The following is a 23,294-nucleotide window of genomic DNA, read 5'->3' as shown; positions in this document are numbered from 1 at the left end:
AGGAGGGGACCATCACCATGACAGACTTTACCTTACCTTTGTCATAGTTGTGTCATCCTTCCTGGGAGTGAAATTTTCAAAAAAACGAAGACTGTAGAAGCCGACGACAGAGGATACCATAAGATAGCTGTGAGAATCAAGGAAAAAGGAACCTCCAAGGAATGCAAGTTTCACTCAAGTTCTCAGCAGTCTCCTGAAAGTCTTAAGAACCAAAGAAAAAAAACAAAAACACTTCGAGTGCTTGAGGACTGACCTATCTCTTTCTTCTTTCCAGGCAAGTGTCTTAGTAAATTACCAGTGTCCCAGAAAACTAGACAGAATACTTGTTAACAGACAGAATTCTTAAAGGATACAAAATCAAAATTATCTCAAGTGCTGCTCCCACAAAACCAAAGGTGGATAGGGAGGCATTTCCTATTCCAGGCCCCTACAAGGAGAAAAATACTTTGCATAATTTAATAAGATACACACAACTGTTCATAAAGTTAACTTCTACCAGGACCAAAAAACCTAACATCTTACATGAAATACAGCCTTTTCTCAATTCAGTATTTAAGGGGCATTCCGATGTTCTAACCTGCAAGTCTCCTATCCTATGCAATTGCATCAGCTAGCTTTCAAACTTGAGTGAAATGTACTTCTAAGACAGAAGGTGTAATAATTCACATTTTATGCACGCTACATCTACCCACCATTCTGCATTTTTATCCATACTCCATTACTTTAGAAATTAAAATAAGAGGTCTCAAAAGAAGACACTTCTAGTTGTTCACAATACCACAGAGCGGCCATCACCACTAAACACCTTATATCGCTCTGCAAGCTCATATACAGCTCTATGCAGGGGAAAGCATTCCCAAGTTAATAAAAAAACCCTCATGATTAAAGATATTACTACTCAATGTGCTGTTCTTTACCTCCTTGAAGTATTTTTATAATCAAGGAGGAAAAAATGTCATGTTTTCTAAGAGGAACACAAACCAAGACAGGCTTTTCATATTGGTTTTTAACATAGTTTCTTAAATTAACATAGTTTCTTAAATTGCACATTCCTAGTCTGTATAAAAGTAGGAGACATGAGCAAAATGCAAACTCCAGATTACTGACTGACTTTAGTGAATCACTGTATCTTCATAAAGATTCTGGACTAGTTTTATTAAGAACTCACTATAACATGACATGTAATAAATGTTTATGTGTGCACAGGACCAAAACCTAGAAGCAAAGTCAAGGTTGAGACCCATTAGCTTCAATGTTATTAAAGCAGAAATTCTCACTTGCACTTTTGTAAGGGCTCCCAAGCTTTACTAAAGTTATAAAAATTGTAAGAGAAGTTTACTTTACCCCTGATCCCTTTGGCATTGCAGTCTCATCAACCAACAGGTAAAGAATGTTGAGAGCAACTAAGAGGACTGAGATGGACTATAAAGAAGTAGAAACAGTCTTGTTATTTAGAAGTATTACACATTTTTTAAATGTATACCTTCATCCTCACCAGATTTCATAATGTTCTTTTAAAATGGTCAAGAAAAGAATATCAAGTTTGTTGCTTAAACACACATCACTCAAAAATTTTAAAACTATTCCCCCAAATGACCGAAGAATGCTTCATACTTTTTGTTGGGGCTGGGGTGGGGGGAAAGAGCAAAAATTCTTACCGTCTCAGTTAATAGCAAAATCATAACAGCTGGATAGACTAAATTCCTTTCCCAAGCAGAAGCTTTTTTCCGCCGTTCTGTTCAGAACAGAAAAACAGAACCTTAATACCGTACATAACCTTAGAATAAAACAAGTAAAAATCATTCAGCTATCTATAAGCTCTTGTTATAACTATGGGTAACAAAAGTAATCTCATCTTGAACCGACACCAACCAGTTCATAAAAATATCCACCCTGAAGAGCTGTACAAAGTGATGCCAAAAATATGAAGCCTCTTTAAAGAAAGGCTGGGAAGATGGAGAGAAGCAGGTTTTTCTTTCTTGTCTACAGACATGTTTCACCATAACATTTTTTTTCCCCTGGCACACAGCAGTTCTGCAAAGTTTAAAATATACTGAATTTAAAAATATGCCGTTTATATGTGTATTTTAGTATGAACTAAAGAGACAGAAAGGAATTTCAAATATTTAAACAGTATTTTCCTCTTATAACATAAGGCAAGAAAGGCAAGACTAACTCACTGGACATCACTATTATGTCTGTAAAGAAAACCCAACAACTTTTTCTTACCACAGTCTTAGTTTTGCACATAACACACTGATAAATGCAAAATCCTGCAAGCCTTTAAATAAGTAAGGAGATTCCTGTTGCATGGCTGCCATTACCAGAAGTATCACTTTTCAGTTTTAAAAGACACAAACCTGCTAAGAATTATTTTACTGTTCTTAAACACAATTTGACTTCTACAGAAATAATTCAAAAACAGAGAGGAAAGTAATGTCTTAGATTATCCCAAATAATCATCAGCATATCATTATATGAACTCCATGCAAGAGCGTTACAATTTCTCTAAAATTACGTTAAAAATAAGATCCAAATCAGACTCCCTACTTAAATTGGTTTGTTAGAGGGGTGCAGTAATTCCATATAATGTATTTGTAGAAACTATTGACAATTTGAAAGGACTGCAAATGCACAAATTTCGGTAAGAACAAACTGGAACCAATCAAGTGACTGCTACAAGCTAAACAGCATCTTAAGGTCATTTATTAAACTGCAATCCACATGAAACGGTAGAAAAAAAGTTTATTACCTAGATTCGTTTTCTTGCTTTTTACTTTTTCAAGCTCCCGTTCCAACTCTACTGTCTGGTATTCCACTGTGGAAGATATACCTTTTAAAACAGAAGACAGTATTTTCTTTTGGATGAGACTAACTATAGTACTGTAAGACACACTGTGACAATTCAGATTTAGGAAGCATCACATTAACACTTGTGGCTTTAAATTGCAGGTGTTTCTTTGAGACTCTTCAACTACTTTTCAAAAAACAGAGGCTTAGTCAAGAACCCTCTAACTCTGTCTAACCAGAAAAGTTCAACACATCAGAGGTTTCACAGTGTGACCTTCCGTCATAAACCAGTTATGGTGCGGCAGCCTGACGCAGGATGGTTCTAAATGCCTCATTCTTCTATCTCTATATGATTCATATATCAAGATGTAAAGAACCTCTGGATGCCCTTCAAGGGCATTATTATTTATCAACTTGAAGACAAAGTGGACCTTTGCCTCCAAACTAAGTAAGCTGTTAGCTGGACCTCCAGTTTCAGCTTCTGCCCCTCTCTCCCTTTCCCCAGTCCTTTCTACTCAGCAAACTCAGTTTCCATACTGCTGACCTGCTTGTTGACATATCTTCTGCTCTTATCAGTTTGCCTGATTTGGTCAGTCTTTTGCTGCAAAGCTCCCTCTGACAACCACAATCAGATCTTCCACACAACCACCCATGAGACCATATTCTTTCACTTTCCTTTTTACAGTTTACAGCATATGCATGTCACTTGTGCAACTCCTCAAACTCCCTCCTCTACCCCAGCTGAAAACTGACAACTGTAATATTAATTCCTCTCTCCCTTCCTAATTCTGCCTAAAAGTTGCTCAGCAAGTCTTCCTCCTACCCCTACAGGGGCTCTAGGAAACCCAGCCCATTCTCCCTCTCCACCGTTTTTCCCTTCAACCTCCTATTCTCTTCCAGCCACCCATCTTTTCCAGTGCAAGCACACTGTGGTTTCTCTCCTTGATTCCAGTTCCTCTACAAACAACTGCACAGTGTTCAAGCAATGACACAGCTCTGAAATGCTGACTAGAGATCTGCTACTTCAGTCCCAATCTCATAATTTCTGCTTTAGCTTTTATTCTTTGCAATCATCACAAACTGGAAATATTCTTCCCGGGTTAAGTTAGAGACACTCTCCACTCATCTTTGCCCCACTTTCATCCCTTTTATTTCTGAATGATCGCACTTGAAAATAAGTTAAGAGGGCTTATATTTTCCCTGTCTATTCCAGGCCAATCTCAGTCTGCGAAAACACTCTGTGACAGTGACAGTTCAAGGTCTTAATAAACCCTAAATCCTCTCCGGTATCTGCTTTCTCGATTTACATTGACACCCTTCACCTGTTGGCCATTCCCTACCCTCAGCCTCACCTTTGATTGCAGGCTAACCTCTAATAGCACCATGCTCCAGATACTTTTTTTAAAACACTCTCCAATAAATTTCTATGAGATTAATAGTCTTGTCCAGGCTTTTATCTCATATCTTGATCATTTGCCTACAAAAACTAAATAGCACTCAGGTTGCTGGCACACTAACACTACTTTATAGTCCAGTCTCATTATTTCCTTATTTTCTGTTGTCTGCTCATCCATCCAGAAATCTCAGTACAAGATGAGAAGGTGAATTTGTCATCCCATCAGCCCCCACATTCCAGCACAGTAAGGTCCTACCTGAAAACCAAGATATATAAGAGTATTTCTTGGACTTTTTTTTAAACTTTTACTATTTTTTATTTCAGAATATTAATACTGATTTTTTCAATGCAGTCAAATTATCAATGAGGCATCCAGCTGTTTCAAAAATTAATTTTTACATGTTTAATCGCATGCTTCTTTCACACACATTTTTGTATATAACACATAACCTCTGTGCTATGCCTAAACATTTCTCTTTGATATCAGTGACATAATGCATATGTGGTAATACTTACAGGGCTTCAAATATATACATATCTCAAATCCCAGGACTAACCAGCAAGACAGACAAATGCTGTTTTGTAACCACTTCTACTCACTTCAAGTACCTGCAGTATGATTGTCAGTTTAATTTCTCAGTGTTTTTTAAATAAGTAATCATAATATGGAGGGTTTTAGAAAAAGTTGGGGTTTTTTTTTAAATAAAAACTTCATTATCATTATAAAAATAAGCTTTTGTGCTGATGTGTTCTCTCCAAAAAAACCTCTAAACCATCTGTTTTATGGAATGACTTATCACTATGAGTTAAGAAAAAGGATAGCTATAGAGCTCAGTGGAAAAAGTCTCAAGAACTTTAATGGATGCAGTTGAAAAAGTAAGAAAACTCGAGTTAGCATCTGACACTTTCTTCTTCTCCATAATTGATTTAGGGGTCTCCAAGGAATAGCTTTATTCAAGATATATGTTGTTCCCTGCCTTCAATATAAAAATCCAGAGCTCAAAACACTGATATTCACAGGACTCTTTCCAACAAAGTCAGTGTGATTGCATTAGGTCCCTAAGAGACACTTCAGTAGAAATTCTGAATCATATTTAAGTGCTGTTGTAGTTCCTCCTTAAAAATAGTAGCAAACAACAGGTTGGTATACAAAAGGATATTTTATGAGAGGGGAAGGCAAAGTTTCAGATCAGTCAAAAGAGTATTTGAAAAGGATGCAGCTAAATTCTTAAAAGCTCTATAACATTAGCTTTATTTCAAACATGCACAAAGTTCAATGTCAGCGCTGTCTAGCCAATAAATCAAATTGGTAGACAAGACTTGTTTGGACTAGCAATGAAAAGTTAGAAGGGATTCTCCAAGAAAGCCACAAAGCAGCTCATTTAAGGTCAATTTAACGGTATTATTCTGTTTTTCTTCCAGCCCCGACATAAGATTTCAGTACCTCAAAGGAAATTGTAAGAGTATCTATTTGCATTCCCCCTAGGTGATTGGCAGTTCAACACCAATTAGTTCAAAATTACACTGTTACTAGCGTGCAATAAAAACAACACCTTTCATCTTTCTTACATAGGTAAGGATACCTTCAGAGCCAATAACTTTGATCAAGTAAGTATTTTTGATCCTACCCCACCCGTCTCTTTGGATTCAGGAAAACTAATAGCTGAAGGCAACTTTTTTCTTTTAATATAAAAAAGTCCCAGCTTTATTCTTCGACTGTAGGAGTGATGTGGGTACTGAAATATAATACACTGGAAACAAACATTTTCCCAAAGCCCAGTATCTCTTCAATAGATAAAAATACTAGGGTAGATAACACAATCAAACTTTCCCCTCCCTCCTCCTCCGATTTTCAGTTATACACTGTAGACATCTGAGAAGGAAGAAAATTAGTTTCCGCAAAGAAGATATGCAGTTTCACAGTTAGATTTGTTTTCAAATATAAAGAGCTTTACAGAATACTCTATCAATTGCATCACCACCAAGATAGTTACATATATATGAATCAAGAATGGCACCAGCTCACACAGCTGAACTTTTTTCCTTCCCTGAAAACACAGGCTTTACCCAGCCTATTCAGCAGGAACACTGATTCATGTTACCCCCTTCCTATGTCCAGACACTGTCTAAGGAAACATTAATTAGGACAGGGCAAAGTAGTGCTAGGAGTGTGACAGCAATTATTCTACCAAGAAAAACAAAAAAAAAATCAGCACTGACAATCATCAAGTATCACTTAAGCCTGTGCTCTTGTCCTCTCCAGTTTTAATAAAAATTCAACTCTTTGGTTATACATATAAATGGAGTATACATTTTAGAACACTTCACTGCAAAACTGTCCAGCAGGGTTACTTAAGCACATGTATGTATTTCCATTACCGCAACTGTGGAAGAGTTGCAACTGCCGTGGCACAGGAAGTCTGTAGCCTAATATATCTGCTCCGATACAACAACAAAAACACTTGCACAATCTGTGTGTTAAGTCACAGATTATGGCCTCTGACATCACAGCACTACATTTACTGATGTAATTAGCACCACACCTCCTTTTGTACACATTTTTTAAACATGCAATAGACACGATAAGCATGAGTCTTCATAGTTCTGGCAAAAAAGGTATCTGTTTTTCTGGCATAAATTCATATGTATTAGAAAGACTTCTGGCAGAGAAGATGAAGCTTTCCATGCTGGCCACATAAATGAGAACCATACTTAAAATTACCTAAATAATTACTCACAAAAATCTTGCAGAGTATCTTCTTGTGCGTATACCACACTGCCCCCCACCCACATGCTATATCTCAGCTTAGATTTTTATTTACTTTTCGGCTTAAGCCCATTAATTTTCCTCTGTACACCAAACTATGGGGTTTCAAGCATTCCTTCAGATGGTGGTGTCAATACCATTCCCTCAGCATGTGAAACAGGAGAATTCAGTTCCCTCTCCTGTCAAAGGACATTTAAGCCCCACATCTTTCACCTCTCACGAGTAGGCTGGTGAGAGCTCTGTGGAACATGGGTGGGTTGCAGTTCCACTTTACATTGAATACTAACCGATTCACTGAAAGAGAATCCAGTCTTTCGGCTACTGCTTAGGGGAGCCACCTGCACATGTCCCAAATCCAGATCCAATTAGTAAATGCCTACGAACAGACTAGCTCCACCTCAGGAGTGACATTACTAAATTGCAATATTAACTATGTTGCATAGACTTCTATGCAGAAAAACAGCAGACAATCCTCACCTAAATAATCCCATTCTCCACTTGAATAGTGGAAACCAACCACTCTGCACTACTTCCAATAGATAACTGAATAACTACTGGGTCATTTTTCTGTATCGCTTTTCTTGTACATAAGCACAATCACCATGACAACATCAAATATTCAGTAACAAACATTTTACAGTTGCTAGCTAACATCAAACACACAGAACAATTATAATTACCCCATAACAGCTTCAAAGACATTCACTGCATGCACCTTTTTGCATGTCTGTATGTAAATATGTACATATATATGCACATCAGTATAAAAACCTAAGCTTCCGAAACAGCAAAGGTGAACATTACTTTTAAACTGAAACAATGGCTGATTTTAGCACAAATAAGTCACTACTCCTCCACAAATGTTAAACACTGGAAAAAAGACGACCACCATGATCTACTGTTATCAAAGGTACTTTCCCTGACCAAGCAACTTCGAAAGGAGACTTACTGAGACTTGAAAGAAGAAAAGACTGAGATATATGACAGAAGACTGAAGAATAAGAGAGAAAGGCAGGAAATTAAGAAAATAAAGGCTACAATAAGTCGTAAGACAACACAACAATGGATGTGTCATGACATGAATATTCTCTGGTTTTCCAACCTAGAAGCAATTGTATAAATTGTGGATGGATGGCTTATTCATGCAGTTAAAAGCAATTCAGAACAGAATTTGTACAACATGATTTCCAGGTTTATAGAATCAATACATTTTCCGTAATTGGTGCCTGCCATGCTGCAATACTCTTTCTCTTAGAAGCCAAAGCTTCATACTGTTTTTGACATACTTCGAAACAGAAACACCTTATAAAGAAGTGCAAAATTGTAACACTAAATAAGTCTAAAACATTTGTATAATTATTCATTTTAATTATTCATTAATAGAAGTATTAGAATTATTAAATTCATCAAATAGGTCCTAGAATATAAAGGACTGCTCTGATGTTTAATGAATTATTACCTAAGATTCTAAATAATAATGAACTGAAACAGAAAAAATCCTCAAAACAAAAAAACCAAAACTCGTAACGCAGGAAGTTGACCCTCTTGCTAATATAAATTCATTGTTCTTCAGACAAGGCTAAAATAGTCATTTACCAATCCAAACTATTTTGCAGTAAGGGTGGTGGGTCTGGCCAACTACTCAATTTGAGCTCTCAGTCTCAGAATATTCACATATTAGAGCTGAACAACATGTTAAAAACAAAGCAAACCACACACACACCCACAAGCAAATCTTGAACAACACAGTGAGCAATGAAATGTAAGCCTATAATGCTTGTTATGTACTAAGATGTTGAAATTTTCTATTTTGAGAGAAGCAGCTATGTAACAGAGAGATCAATACTCCTGACCAGAACCACTCTACTCTAAATACTGAATTTGAAGCAGTATCAGAACAAGCATACCATTAAGCCTCCTCTGAATTGCTTCTTCCTCTAAAGTGATGATATACATCTGCTCATCTAGGTCTTCAAGGATCTGTATTTGGAAACAGAAACATGAACTGACTGAGTATCAGAGTCACTTGTTTTTCTGACTGCACTAATCTAGTCAGGTTCATTTTGTTCTAGTAACCTATATTTTAAATATATAGTCTACAACTTTACAATACTGATACAAATAATAACTCCACAGAAGATTATTCTATTCTGTTACAGATGTATTTCTTTACTGTAAGCAAACTTTCTGTTAAGTTTTCATTTCAGGTTAAAGCTCTTATGTTCAGTTTCAATCTAAAGAGACTTAGGGAACAGGGGAAGGGACAGTACATCTGACGTACATTCAAATCATATCAGCCTATCAACCTTCACACTCTACTTGATTTAAACAAAAGTAACTGCAGATTTTGACAAAGTATATTAAAAAGTGACTTTTCACATAAGCCAGTATTTCAAGCAAATATAAATTGCTGTTGGAAGCTAAAACCACATAAATGAAGTCTGTCTACCTTACTATCAGGTGCTTTGAGTTTAAAGCTTACAGATAGCAAAACAGTATATAATTTCTTTGTATTTTCAAGGTTGAACTGACTAATGAAAAGGAACACAAGACCTAAGTACACCCAAATTTTAGTAAATACAAACTAGGAGACATGACAGCAAAGTCACTAGAGCACTTGTACATGGAACAAACTTCTCCTTTCCCTCACAGCACTCAGTACAAGAAAAGTATTTATGTATAAGTAGTTCTTACAGATGCCAACTACCTACATTTTACCCATCTAAGTATACCACCAGGTACTCTTCTTGTTATCCAGCCTTAATTTGGTCTTGTATCCTTTGCTCCTGAACTCAGAACAGGCCCACACCTTTCAGGCATTTGCAAAACAGACATAGTAGGCAATACCGGCAATAAATATTAATGCTAGTAGCTGTTATATAAATTGGAAAATCAGAGGAAGTCTACACAGTTAAAAAAAACCCTTTTTCTGTGGAAAAAAAACAGGCTTTTGTGCTATATGAAAAAGTTTAAACAGGCACACAAATATTGACTATAGAAACTCTCATGAACTGAAGAGAGAATTATGTAGAAGTGCAAGCATTCTAAAAGAAAGTACCCTAATGCGATTCTACCTTATAATAGACAGCACATGAGGACAGATTTGTGTAACACTTACCGTTGGCTTCACGAGCAACTGACCCATTACTGTAAACATCCGTGAAAGTCCCACTGGTGTGCATACTGCAGAGGAAGAAAGATTATGCAAAACAGTGATTTGTAAGTCAAAGACCAATTTTTATTTGGATGTGCAATGTGCTATTCCACATATAACCAAGCATGGCTTTGAAGAGAACTGCAAAGAGCTTCAAACTCCGATATGAATTTTAAAACACATTGCTATCATATGAATTTTGAAGATGACAAGCACCTCTCCCCTCCAAGAACACAACTGAATTTTTTGTCAACAAGGAACACCATATAATCAGATACCTTAAACTTGCTCAAGTAATTATTTATTCAAAGCATGTGGCACCAGAGGCTATGTCTACACTAGCAAATTCAGCAGTGCCAGGATACATTCCTGGGCATTAAGACTTCATTGCCTACACCAGTAAACTGCTAGAACTATCCCTGGCATGATTTGCCCTGGACCAGTTAGCACTCTCCCAAACAATTCTCAGGTGCAGTTCTGGAGTTATACAGTCCAGGAACCATTATCATGAGGCAATACGTACACAGCCACCTTCCGCAAACTGTAATATCATGGATCGAACAACAGTAGTTCACCATAGCACTGGAGAACATCTCAGGCACATTTTATCTATTAGCACAGGTGTAGCTGTAAGGTCAAGAAATCAAATGCTTTGCTCTGAAAGTTATGCTCCAACTTCAGTTGATAGTAGGCTCAGCTACCAGATTTTAAGCTACTTTTCTATGAAATAACAATTGGCCCTTTTTGATCATAGCCTGTGATGGTTTCCAGGTATGGTACATATACGCTTGTTGGGAGAAAGGCTCAAACCATGATAATAGAAAATTATTAGTAAAAATCAACAGTTTAGGGAGAACAGCCTTCAAGTACTGAATTGCGTAGGAGATGGAAGGGATTTGTAACAGCATGTATGAGGATATATATTTATAGTTTCCATTACAATAAAAGTGTTGCCAAAAAACGGAGAAGCACACAAGATTTTATAGTAAGGATTACATTTATTTTTATTAACTAGTGTTTCACTATGACTACTATGTATTACAGGAAAAATACAAGAGTATTCAAAAAGGCTAACTTAAGTTAGTCTTCCTTTACTACAGAGGAAGCCTGCAGGAAAAGGAGAACAGGGAAAGGAAGCAATGCTCCAAATCGCCACCACAGTAAGCCTTACTCATACATTGCCTCAGCAATTACACCAGCTGAAGCTCTAATGAAGCTCTACCCCAGCATCTACCACTTTCCCATTGCTGTATGCTGCCCTTTCAGCTACACAGATATAACAGCTTGGAGGGCCTTAACTCACTTTAGTGATTTGCTTGTGCAAGTTACAAATAACTTCCAAAAACTGGCATTTAATTCCAATTATTTTGGTGAACTAGTTTACCATAGCCCCAGAACATACACTGTTTTTTCAGCTCTGCTGAAACAAAGTGCAAGACAGATCCAGGAAGTTTGTAAGCCAACTTCCCCATTAAAACATTCAGCAACTGTTGTGAATCAGACTTTTGAACAGCCTACATGAGACATTCAGAACCACTTTTTTTTTTTTACTCCCCCCCTCCCTCCATTAAAGTGAATTTAAGAATCTCCACATACAGAGAACCTAAGGAGACTCACCAAGGTCTCAGTGAGAAATACCTTTCATAGGTAGATCTGCTTAGTTTTAAGAATACTTCAAACTATCCTTCCCCACCCTTTCTCCACAGTAACAGCCCTGTAAGTGTTAGCTGTAAACGTATGAAGCCTGGAGAAGAGGTGAAACCATGATCATCTAGAGAGAGAGATGTTCTGTCCCCCTCTCAGCAATTTTCTAGAAATTATTCGGGGGGGGGGGGGGGGGCGGCGCTGAAATTGTAAGTGGGATTTGGAGCCTTCCATCATCTTTCTTATTCCCCTTAACAGGGATGACTGAACTCTGGCTAGGACCAGTTGGTATAAGATTGGAGTTTTTTACTGCATTTGTTTTATATGCAATCATATAACAGACCTCCAGACCGGCCAGATACCAGTTTTGTGATTATGAAGGCTAATTGCTCTGTGTTCCAACTTCTGTCTATACCGGGACATTTTCAGTTAAAAAAGGAAGAAGGATAGCTTACTGAATATAGGACAAACCAAGTGTTCCAACATAACTTTCTCTTCATACCACTGACATCGTGCAGATATTTCATTTAAAAGCTGTGCTTTTCTTTGCAGAAAGGAGTCCCTATTTTTCAAATACCTGCTTTAAAAAGTTAAAAGTTGAAATGATTTGGGGTGAGGTGTGAAGTTCCTCAAAACCTGAAAATGCAACGTAGCATTTGTTCAAACTTCAGAACCCAAACCTAACAAATTTACATGTAAATTTAAACTTAATAATGAAAAAAAAAAAAATTCACACTCTTAAATTTCACAATCTTCATTTTCACAATGAAAAAGTTTCCTTTACTCTTTAAAAAAAAAAATAGGTAAAGTCATTCATCTTCTAGAATAATCAGGAAAATACTTACACAGAAGTAACAAGCATCCCATCAGTGATATACAGGAATATAAATACGGGAGGTAGAATTCCCAGAGGTCTGTAAAGAAAAGATGGAGCACAGCCTTAGCTTATTACAAATTGGCTACTTACGTCACAAACACAACTGAATTAACTTCTTAAGCATTCAGGATTGAACGATTGTATTTTCAAGAATAAATTAAGAATTACTCAGTTAATAATCCTGCAGGCGACTAAATTCCCAAGTACTTTAGCTTGAAAAATATCTTCAGCTTTTACTTCCATTCCACTTAAGTCACTTGCTTTTAGCATACATCATGCCCACATGAGCATGGAACTTCTCAACATGCTAAAAACGTATTTAACAGAAAAAAAATGGTACTGACTAAATTAATTCAGTTTCTTCACAACCTGTGCAAAACTCACATAGCATTTACTAGAAATACATTTAATTGAGAACATCCATCTCCATAATTAAAATCAAACTAGTGGGGTGTTTTTTTGAATTCCATACCATACAAAGACTCCATACTGGCAGCATCATTGTCTATGAGTGCTGAAGCCACCCATACGATTCCAAGGATAAGCAGTGCAAGAAGAATAAGCATGACAAGGGTTTCCAAAATGCGTGCTCTGATGCCCTATGGGCAGAAGAGGGGAGAGGGAGGAAAGAACACAGCCAAGAACTTTGAATCAGATATTTTCAAACATAAGAAAAATACAAATAAATAGCAGTTCCTTCTTCCTAAATGTATACTCACATTTTATCAGGTAGACAAAAGCATAACATGTAATGCACATTTAAAAGGCAGTGCATAAAAAAAGGAAGTACTTACGGCTTTATAGTGCCCAGACTGCATTTTTCCCCTTAAAACCATAGAAAAATGTTTTAAATTGCATATGCCTTACAGTTCTCATTAATCTCATTATTCTGTAAAGTATTTTTTATACCATATGATTTTGCTTGAGCATTTTTAAAAGATGGATTACTTTTCTAATACTTTCAGCAAAGAAAGTGGATTAGCAAATTTTTATCTATGATTCCAATCAAGGGAATGGAAAGCCAATTATGGCAAGTAGCCAAATGGCCCAGCAAGCATTAAACACTGCGCAGGTACAATGCGCCAATTTAGTTAAAATACATTCTTCAACTGCAATTGCTTCCGCACCATTCCTCACAGTCTTCAGAGCCCTCAAGTGTACAGTCGGAGTAGTGCTCACTCCTCGTCTGCCCACACACCGCTGCTGCTGCTGCAGCCGCATCCATCACCTCCCATCTTCGCATGCTCTGCGCTGAATAGAACATGTACTTCTCCCTCCCAACACACACAAATCACAGGTCTACAAGGTTATATATCATAGCATTTGCTCTTGAGTCTAAAAGTGTAACAACGCTCTAATAATCAAGTGTTAGATTTGCAAATGTAAATATACAAAATAATACGCAAAATCATATTTACTTTTTTTTTTACTGGTGCTTTTAAAACTAATTTTACTAATTTCAAGCAACAGAGCTATTGGGACGCTTTCTTCAGACATCCTTGCCATTAAGTGACCGTCAGATTGCTGCTCACATAACAATTTTACTTTTCTTTTTCTCCATTTGCCAGTATACACCTCCACAAACAAACCCAATCTCTTGCTTCTCACACAGGTTCACCCCAGCTTGGGCATATTCCACTGAAAAGTCTACTTTATAGTTAAAAGCAGAAAGTTTGGTTTACTTTATTGTTTGTCTACTTTTATCACCTCTTCCCTCACTGCTTAACCCAAGAGGGTTATCTGTACATGACATTTACCCTGAAAATTATGCTCTCTACATAACCACTGCATCCAACCATGAAAGAGAACCTCAGACACCCTAACCATGAGCACTGATCTCTTCTAGCACACCAGTTCCTCTCTGCCATCAGTCCTCTGCAAAAAGCTACGGCAGGCACAAAGGAAAAAGAGACAAAAAGAGACCTTCACAAAATTCCCCTTAAGGCTTAAGTGGGCAGATTAAGTCCAACTCCATAAAGGACATCAAATGCCAAATTTCAAATTAAAGATAGTAGAGGTAGGATATGGATTTACTCCTAGAATGTATTCTGTGTACAATAAAAGTGGATTTGAGGTTGTTAAAAGCTATCAAAATGTTATTTTTGTGGTGCTCAGAAACTAGCTTTGAATCTTCCAGGAGTTATTTCAAAGGTGAGCATCTAAGCCAAATACATGTATTTGAAGATTAAATAGCCATATGTTTAATATTCAAGTTTTGAACTTGAGCAATAAGTTACAAGGAAACAAACAGATTAAGGTTTAAGTACCGAGCACTGATACAGAGCCTTCGCTTAACAGAAGAAAGTCACAGGATTAGAAGACGACCCAAAACGTTCAAGGATGCATGCACAGAGATCTGCTTCAAGCTTTCCAAAAACTTTGCAGACTCCTTTCCTCTCCTAGGCATAGGAAAATATAAAGCTACCTCCGGGGTTTCTGAAAGCCTTAGCCACAGAAAGTGGATTCCTTACTCTCCCACTATGAGACACATGCACAAATCTCAGCCTCTCTGACTTCAAGTTTCACAGCAACAGGTTCTTCTGGACAAACCTGGAAAATACTTCATTTTACATGGCAACCCGAACACTAAATCCTCCTCCCTTGGATAAAGTAGGACAATTGTCAAAACAGATAAACAAGAAATACGCTGTGATGGAGATAGTCAACTGTAAATAACGTTTTTTCATATTTACTACAAGTGTTCTCTGAAGACAGGTAAGATTAGGATAATACATATAACACTCTCAAAAAAAGACAGATGACCACAGCAGGTACTCAGAGGTAACCACTGCTTTTGGCCAAAAGTACCATTGGCACAAACTCTAGAAAAAGCCAGTGAGCTGCCTAATGAGCCTTCCCCATTTTTTTGGTTTCCATGCTAGTTTGAATAATCTTTGATTCTCAGAAAATTGGATCAATCTCCTTCTGTTCTCACTAGTGACACCTGTCTCCGCACCTATGTGATATATCAACAATACTGCAGTCTCATGTATGTATTGAAAAGCATAGGCACTAATGAATACCTGGTAACAGTCCAGGATTTAGGGGAAAAAAAAAGATTAAGATGCTTAAAGCATATAGGTAAATACTTAATCTCAATTAGGCACCCATAAGACTGTGCCCTATTAAAACATTAATGTTCCAGGCACATTAGTTCATATTTACACACATTAATGTACCTGTCAAATAGCTGCTATTTGCAAGAAATGAAAGGTACAGAACTTCCCCCCATGTGCGCACACAGAAGGAAAACTTCTGGAGGACCACAGAATGGCTGAGGTTGGCAAGGACTTCTGGAGGTCATCTGGTCCAACCCCCTCCTCAAGCAGGACTACCCAGAGCCATCCAGGCAGCTTTTGAGCACCTCCAAGGATGGAGATTCCACAACCTGCCTGGGCAACATGTGCCAGTGCTCAGGCACCCTCACAGTAAGAAAAAGAAGCGAGACATGAGCCTTAGACACCCGTACCACTTCTTATTTTTGCTGAAGGTAGTTTTGTTTGTTCAGGTGAAAAACTTAAAGCTTGAACATTAACATTAGTAACACCACTAATTTTAGAGCTGGGCAAAAATCTATACTCCTGACTTTGAGAACAGAGAGAAAAGACAGGTAAATACAAGCAACATTTAATTTTATTTGAGTGAAAGCAAAACTATGCAAATAAACCTTGAAATTCAATGCTGAATATTTTTTTTTCTGAGCAAAAACCTCTTCACTGACATTTTGGTTTTGGCTTAATATTTCTTTGAGTCATTTCACTTCTCTCCCACAGCCCCATTATATTACTCAGATTTCTTAGATGAACCAAATGTCACGGCATACCTTCACGGCACAGAAGATATTGCCACTTCCATTTCACATAATACTTGTTGCACTTTTTTTTAATCCATTTACTCCTCACATTTTTTTGTGTGAAAGGGAGCATCAGTCTGCCATCTTCAAAAACAGCAACAATCCCATTAAAACTGGAGCTTTCCAATCAGCTTGTAAGAGTACATTTATTGTTCATGTTCATTCTACACCATCGTATCTGTCTTGAATAGAGAGTTAACAAATGAGTACAATATTAAAAAATATGTCATGTAGGTATGTAGGACTACTTCAAATTAGCATTCTAACAAAGCAAGGAAAAACAGTCATACAGCACTAAATCTTAATGTCAAAAAAAGTGACTGCATTTGAATCAATTGAAAGAGTTCTTTGATTCCTCCTCATCGGTGTGCAACTGGAAACAAAGGCAACCTTTACCACACAAATGAAGGAGGTGGCCCATGCAGCAAGTTAACTGTGTGTGTGCACATGCATATGTATGTCCATGTACAAGTGCAGGTAAGGGAAGAAGGGGGGAATAGTCACCTTTTAAATCAGAGTTTTCCAACTGAAGTGTTTAACTAGGAGAAATTGCCTCATGAGCTCCTATGATCACTGCTTAACAGTCCCATGGAAATTAAATTGACTATAAGAAAGAGGAATAGGAAAATACTTTGTATTTTTAGCTTGCTTTATTGTATTTGAGAAGGAAAATTAAGTTGTCCAAGTCTTCATCTAGTCTTCTTTTCCTACTGGTTCTGACAGGTAAGAACAAGGAAAGTAAGCACTATACCACCAACCAGGTCACATCAGGTTTTTCAGAAAGTTGTTCTAGATCTCAACTTTCAAACCTGTATTTGTGTCCTGGTTTCAGCGGGATAGGGTTAGTTTTCTTCTTAGTAGCTGGTATAGTGTTTTGGATTTAGTGTGAGAATAATGTTGATAACACACTGATGTTTTAGTAGTTGCTAAGTAGCACTTATCCTGAGTCAAGAATTTTTCAGTTTCCCATACTCTGCCGGCAAGCAGGCGCACAAGAAGCTGGAAGGGAACATGGCCAGGACAGCTGACCCAAACTAGCCAAAGGGATATTCCGTACCAGAGAATGTCAGGCTCAGTAGATAAACTGGGGGGGAGTGGGCTGGGACAGGCTGATTGCTGCTCGGGCATCCGTCAGCAGGTGGTGAGTAATTGCATTATGCATCACTTGCCTTTTCTTGGGCTTGTTTTTTTTTATTATTATTATATTCCTTTTCATTACTATTATTATATTTTTATTGTTAGTATTATATTTTATTTTACTTTAGTTATTAAATTGTTCTTACCTCAATCCATGAGTTCTACCCTCCCCCCCCCCCCCGATTACTCCTCCCCATCCCACTCAGGGGGGGAGTGAGCAAGCGGCTGCGTGGTGCCTAGCTGCCAGCTGGGCTTAAACCACAACCATTTGATAACACAACTACTACTTCATGCTTAAGGTGTCCTTCATTACGAACAGAAAGCATATACCACAATCAATTCAGTCTTACGAATTATTTTAATGCAATTCTACTTGCAGTTTAACCTGTTTTAAAGGAAGAGGGATTTATTTATTTCCAAACCAAGCTTGGATTGCACAGTAAAGCACCAGAAGGATATCTCCAGGATATTGACACAGTTAAGGAAAAAAGACTGGTTTACATCTATCCTGTGTTCTAGTATTTACAGAAGAATTCAAATGTAAGATGCAGACTGAAACAAATTATAAATGCCTATACAGCTTATTAAGTGGGGGTATAAGGAGAACAACCTTGACACCACTATCAATTAAAGTATCAAGCTCAGATTTCAGTACGCTATTAACTACACAGCCCTAAATAACAGTCCCATGCTGTAGAGCTATGAGATGAACAAAACCATAGCCTTTAGAAATAATTAAAAGTGTTCCCTTCCACCTCAGGCTAAATTGTGTTGTTTTATAAATACAGTAATAAGAAAATTCTAAATGAGAAGACTGAGCTCAGGCAATATACTTGCTTTATTTTCAGTAAGACAAGCTGACCCCTGCAGTACTTCTATTACCACGTCAATTTTAAGGAGGTCATATCCCTTACTTACTTTCTCTTGGTCAATTACTGCTGCTGAAGTTAGAGAGGTAAAAAAAAAAAAAAAACCAAAACAAAAAAACCACACACACAAACCACAGCAAGATTTTAAAAAGCTTTTCCACAGTGCTACAAATACCAGATATTAAAAAGGAAAAAAAAAAATTCACAAACTACACAAAATGTAATTGAGCTTGAAGTTATAAAATTCAATGGGGAATGGAAATAGATGTTAAGGTGGTAGGTTTTCATACTTTCACTACTATACACTAAGAACATTGGCAGTCACTTCAGCTTACGTTTGTGTGCATGAGGAGAGAGAAGTGGGAAAGAAATAAGGGAAGTAGGAGGACCTAGAAAAAAATATATTCCTTTTAAAAAAACTTGTCTAGAATAAAGCCTGGGATTAGAAAAATTATTTCCCAGTCAGAAAGAATAGAAAAATCTGAATCTGTAACCAGGACATAGTCCTCAAAGTAAATGGATGAAGCAATGTAGACCATAGTTACTTCTTCAGACACTCCCTGAAGATCTCAAAACACAAGCAAGACATGAACAGATTTTTTTATTATAGAGAAGGGGCTCCGAAAGCATCCTCACTTTTGCAGGTGTTGATGTTGCTCCTACTACCCAGGGATATGCAGAAAAGAGAGAAGGCTATAAAACACTAAGAAGGAGAAAGAGATGAACTGGAAATGAAACAGAAAGAGCAAAAGGGTGGGACAGCAATAACGTGAGCTAAAAGAAAGGTAAATCTTGAGAAGGACCTGATTTTTGATCTTCAGTTTGTACACAAATTTCTCTGTAGGTCCGAAAATGAGAGGAATGTTGTTCCCAGGATGGACTCAGTTAGGGCCACCCTTTGGGAAGTATGAACCACAGTTTGAAGGAATGTGGCACTTCTCTTGCTGGACAGTGATTTTAGTAGCCCAATTTTAAAGTCTTCCATGAAGGTATCTAGAACAAAACATCAACTGTCATTGCTTCCAGCACTACAAGCACATAATATGATCTCTGGTAACTGCTAAACAGGAAAACAAAACACATCCAACAGCTTGCAATGCCTTGAAGTGAGTTTCAGATTATCCATAAGGCAAAATGGACTTCTGAAAGTGAATTACCTGCATGGTTCCCTATTGTCAGGGAAGCAGAAGCTTGGCATCCTACAGGCCAACTTGACACATAAAAGGAGTCTCTTGTGGAAGATGAAAAAAAAAAAGTATGGGCAACAAAAACTTTTGGAAACTAATTACTATAATTTGATAGAAATTACAATTAACCTGTTTATCAAGAATATCAAGGGAAAAAAGACTGGCAGATTACACCCTCTAACACCCCCCCCCCCCCCCCCCGTTTTAAAAATCAAAAACAAAACCTAAAAACTTCCAAGTTTCACAGTTTAGACTCAACAGCTCACCTACATTTTTACTCACAGTACATTTTCAAAATCCACCTAGTTCTTTAACATGAGCACTTAAGCAAGTAAAATAGTTTTTTGAAGGAAAGATGTTTAACACACCAATCCCAGCAGCCTGGAACTTGCCAGATGCCTAGTAATATCTGTAGTCTTCTCTGTACACTAATAAGGCAGGGGGGACAACAAAAATAGAAGAGGAACAAAAAGAGCATTTGAAGCTCTCAAGGCATGCTTACAAATAAAAGCTGTCCTACAAACACATTCTATGGATCTTGTGGTTTGTACAGCCTTGTAGAAGTGTAAGGGTCAGAAACCTCTTTCTTTAAAATTCAACTGCTGAGACATTCAGAAGTTTTTATATTGTTTAATCCTGAGCTACTTATGTTGCCTGGAGCATCAAGCCTAAGGGTTCATGTTTCCAGAAAAGCCTAATTTTAGCAAGAAAGGTTTTCATTATTCTAAAAGTGTTCTGACAAACTTTTAGTTGCTACTCTGGACGATATCATCAAAATCTTAATATGTTTCTTTCCTATTATGATTAAGACAGGTAAGTCATCCTGGATGATAAATACCAAAATGTATTACAAACCAGCACATGGCCAAAAAAAGGTAATTCTTCAGCTGAAAAGCCCAGTGAAGTACAAATGGCAACAACAGTCCCAAAGGGATGATGGATGTCATACAAGAAAGTCAAAAAGTATAATTACTATGGAAACCATTTCTCCTCCCCAGTACATTTGTGTTAAGCAGGATGACTATTATGCCAATTGCAACACATTAAGACTTTTCCCACTATGTGTGTTCACACATAACACCTAGAGGCTGGTTTCTACTTTCTAAGAAAACATATGTCTGGTGATACATTTCTTACAGCTTTTCAGTAAGGAAAAGGGAGATTTCCTGATAACAGAGACAGTAAGAGGTGTTGGGGTTTTTTCCCCATTTGAAATTCTATAACTATTGTGAATTATACAGATGTAACAATACAAAATGCTTTGTCGTTAAGCTAGCATAGGTAACAAGTGGAGACCTTACTCCGCACACTGGTTGTCCACAAGGTTTCGGGTATCTTGCGTAACTAGCACTTAGGAAAGGGATCCCTGTGCTAACTCCAGTGACTCACAAGGACAATGCATAGGCAAGAAACCTGCTGACTGCTCCTCTCTCCATTAAGAGTCACATGCAAAATCCAGAAAGGCTTTTGCCATTCTTGCAAAGCTAAAGGTAAAACATGCACCTTATATCCAGGAAACACACCATGGGAGATACGGTTATCTTCCAAGCAGTGACACACCCGTGGCAGAAACTCAAAAGTTGTTACTTTTGGGGAAAGAACGATTACATAAATGAAAGCAATCAAGCCATTTTTTGCCAATTTTTGTTCTACCAGTTGTGATTAGGAACACAAGTATTATTTTCCAGCAATTCAGGCATAATTTTTAATGCTTTCTAATGCTATAAGGATTTCAACATATATATACAAATAGCATTTACCAAGAGTTCTTGTGTTTTAACACAGATGGAGTAGAAAAACTTGCAACATGTTTTTTTCCCCTTTCCATAAGAAGCAAAACTGATGGTAAAACCAAAGAACTACAGCCCCATCCTTACCTTCAAGAAAAAGCATTTCTTTGCTGGAACATTACCTGGCTATAGTGATTTTGATGAACACATTATTAGTGCCTATAAGACGGACATTTTTGGAACTATATCACCAATGTACGACATGGTATGGCTTTTGTTAATTCTAATTAATTCTACATTTTTATTTGGTTGCAAATTGTGCAGAAAAAGAATAAATCAAAAACTATTATCAATGGAGTAAAAATTACAGCATGTTACACACAAAACCAGAGAGTCCTAACAAAGTTTCTATGGTGCTGAGTATTTGAACACGGTTCTGCTTGGACATCTTGACCTCTTGCAAGGTAGGTAAACATTACTTTTTACACCATGCCCTGACCCATGGGGAAAGCCTGGGAAACATTTCTGCAATCATGGCACATTTAAAGTACACATGAAGCCCATTGTTTTCATGTGACAAAAAGGAGTCTTAGTAACCTTAAGATTTGTTCAGTGAGAGGCTGACTGCAACAAACATGCATGCTAACATCTGCAGAAAATAAATGGAGGCACCAAAAAAGAACGAGAACTACAGCAGGTATGAGGTTGGGGATGTTATATATTAACATCAATTACATTTTTAGCATGCGATATCCCCTCTTCCTCAATTTGTGAGCACCAGTGAAGAGATCAGCTTTAAGCATTCTAACCATTTCTATGGTTAGAAACCACACTTTGAGCAATCTTTGTTCTGACCTATTAAAGGCAGTGCAGAAACAATTTTTTTTTAATAAGTAAAAGGAGACCCATTTTCCATCAGGTAAAATGGAAACATGTACTACATTTAGCACTGATATTTAGTCAAGGAGTCATTACCTTATAAGACTACCACAAATTACTGAGTCAAAAACAGAAGCTGTAGTTTTAGGAAAACTCAGTTAATTTAAAAAAAAATGTAGAAGCCAATGACTCAGAACCCTCACAGAGTGAGCTAAAAATTTTTAATCAAGAAATAATATATTCAGGCATGAGATTCAAGCAATCAGAAGAAAAGTTTCCTTGCCCATGCAAGAACCAAAGACTTCAGACTGTAACCAGCACTGACTGTGTCTTCTCTCACACCACCTCTTCCCTCACAGAATCTTTCCAGCCTGTGGGGATTTTAAGATTAAAATGAACACTTTTCATCACAACATTAATGAATGTATTTTAAAGTTTATATTTATTTTCCACGCAATACAAATCTTAAAAATTCATAGTCACAAAATGTTCCCAGCAACTTTCAGCTGATTTTTGTGTTAGTACCTTTCTCCAAATGATTTCATGCTGGTTACCATTCAGTCAATGGAGCAAGAGGAGGCAGCTGAAATCATTTAACTGTATAGCATTTAACAGTTATACAGTATAAGTAACAAAATCCAGAAATTTCAGAGAGAAACTAGGAACTGAAGAGAGAAAAACAAAATGTAAGTTAAAGGAACTTGATGGAAAAAAACCACGATGAATTCTTTGGGTATTGGCTAAAGACGTGTACCGATTTCCTAAAATGAGGAAAAGCTAGACAGACTATCAGAGAAAATGCAAACACCTACTAGCTGGAATAAAATAATTACAGCCTACAGCTTTCAGATGTATGTGACTACCCTGCTACAGCCTGCCCTTCCCTCCTTTGCAGAAAGAAACTATTGCAAAAAAAAAAAACCAAAAACAACAAACCCAAACAAAAAAAACACCTCACACACCAAAACCCCAGGATTATGTCTAATCTCTTACTAAAAAGGACAAATGCAG

General features: G+C 37.2%; 1 protein-coding gene across 1 annotated transcript in view; it reads right to left on the bottom strand.

The window, feature by feature from the left end:
* Positions 1–23,294, bottom strand: part of LMBR1 (limb development membrane protein 1) — a 79,397-nt gene that overhangs the window by 17,174 nt on the left and 38,929 nt on the right. The window contains exons 6-14 of the mRNA XM_030008512.2: positions 13,101–13,227; positions 12,597–12,665; positions 10,072–10,136; positions 8,861–8,933; positions 2,753–2,833; positions 1,659–1,735; positions 1,345–1,422; positions 354–427; positions 37–127 (exon numbers count right to left, since the gene is read on the bottom strand). Coding sequence (XP_029864372.1) covers positions 37–127; positions 354–427; positions 1,345–1,422; positions 1,659–1,735; positions 2,753–2,833; positions 8,861–8,933; positions 10,072–10,136; positions 12,597–12,665; positions 13,101–13,227 — 735 coding nt within the window. The remainder of the gene's footprint in view (positions 1–36; positions 128–353; positions 428–1,344; positions 1,423–1,658; positions 1,736–2,752; positions 2,834–8,860; positions 8,934–10,071; positions 10,137–12,596; positions 12,666–13,100; positions 13,228–23,294) is intronic.

The sequence above is a fragment of the Aquila chrysaetos genome, chromosome 3 (assembly GCF_900496995.4).
Source record: "Aquila chrysaetos chrysaetos chromosome 3, bAquChr1.4, whole genome shotgun sequence".
In the NCBI taxonomy this organism is placed as follows: Eukaryota; Metazoa; Chordata; class Aves; order Accipitriformes; family Accipitridae; genus Aquila; species Aquila chrysaetos.
This window is presented reverse-complemented; position numbering and strand designations above follow the sequence as displayed.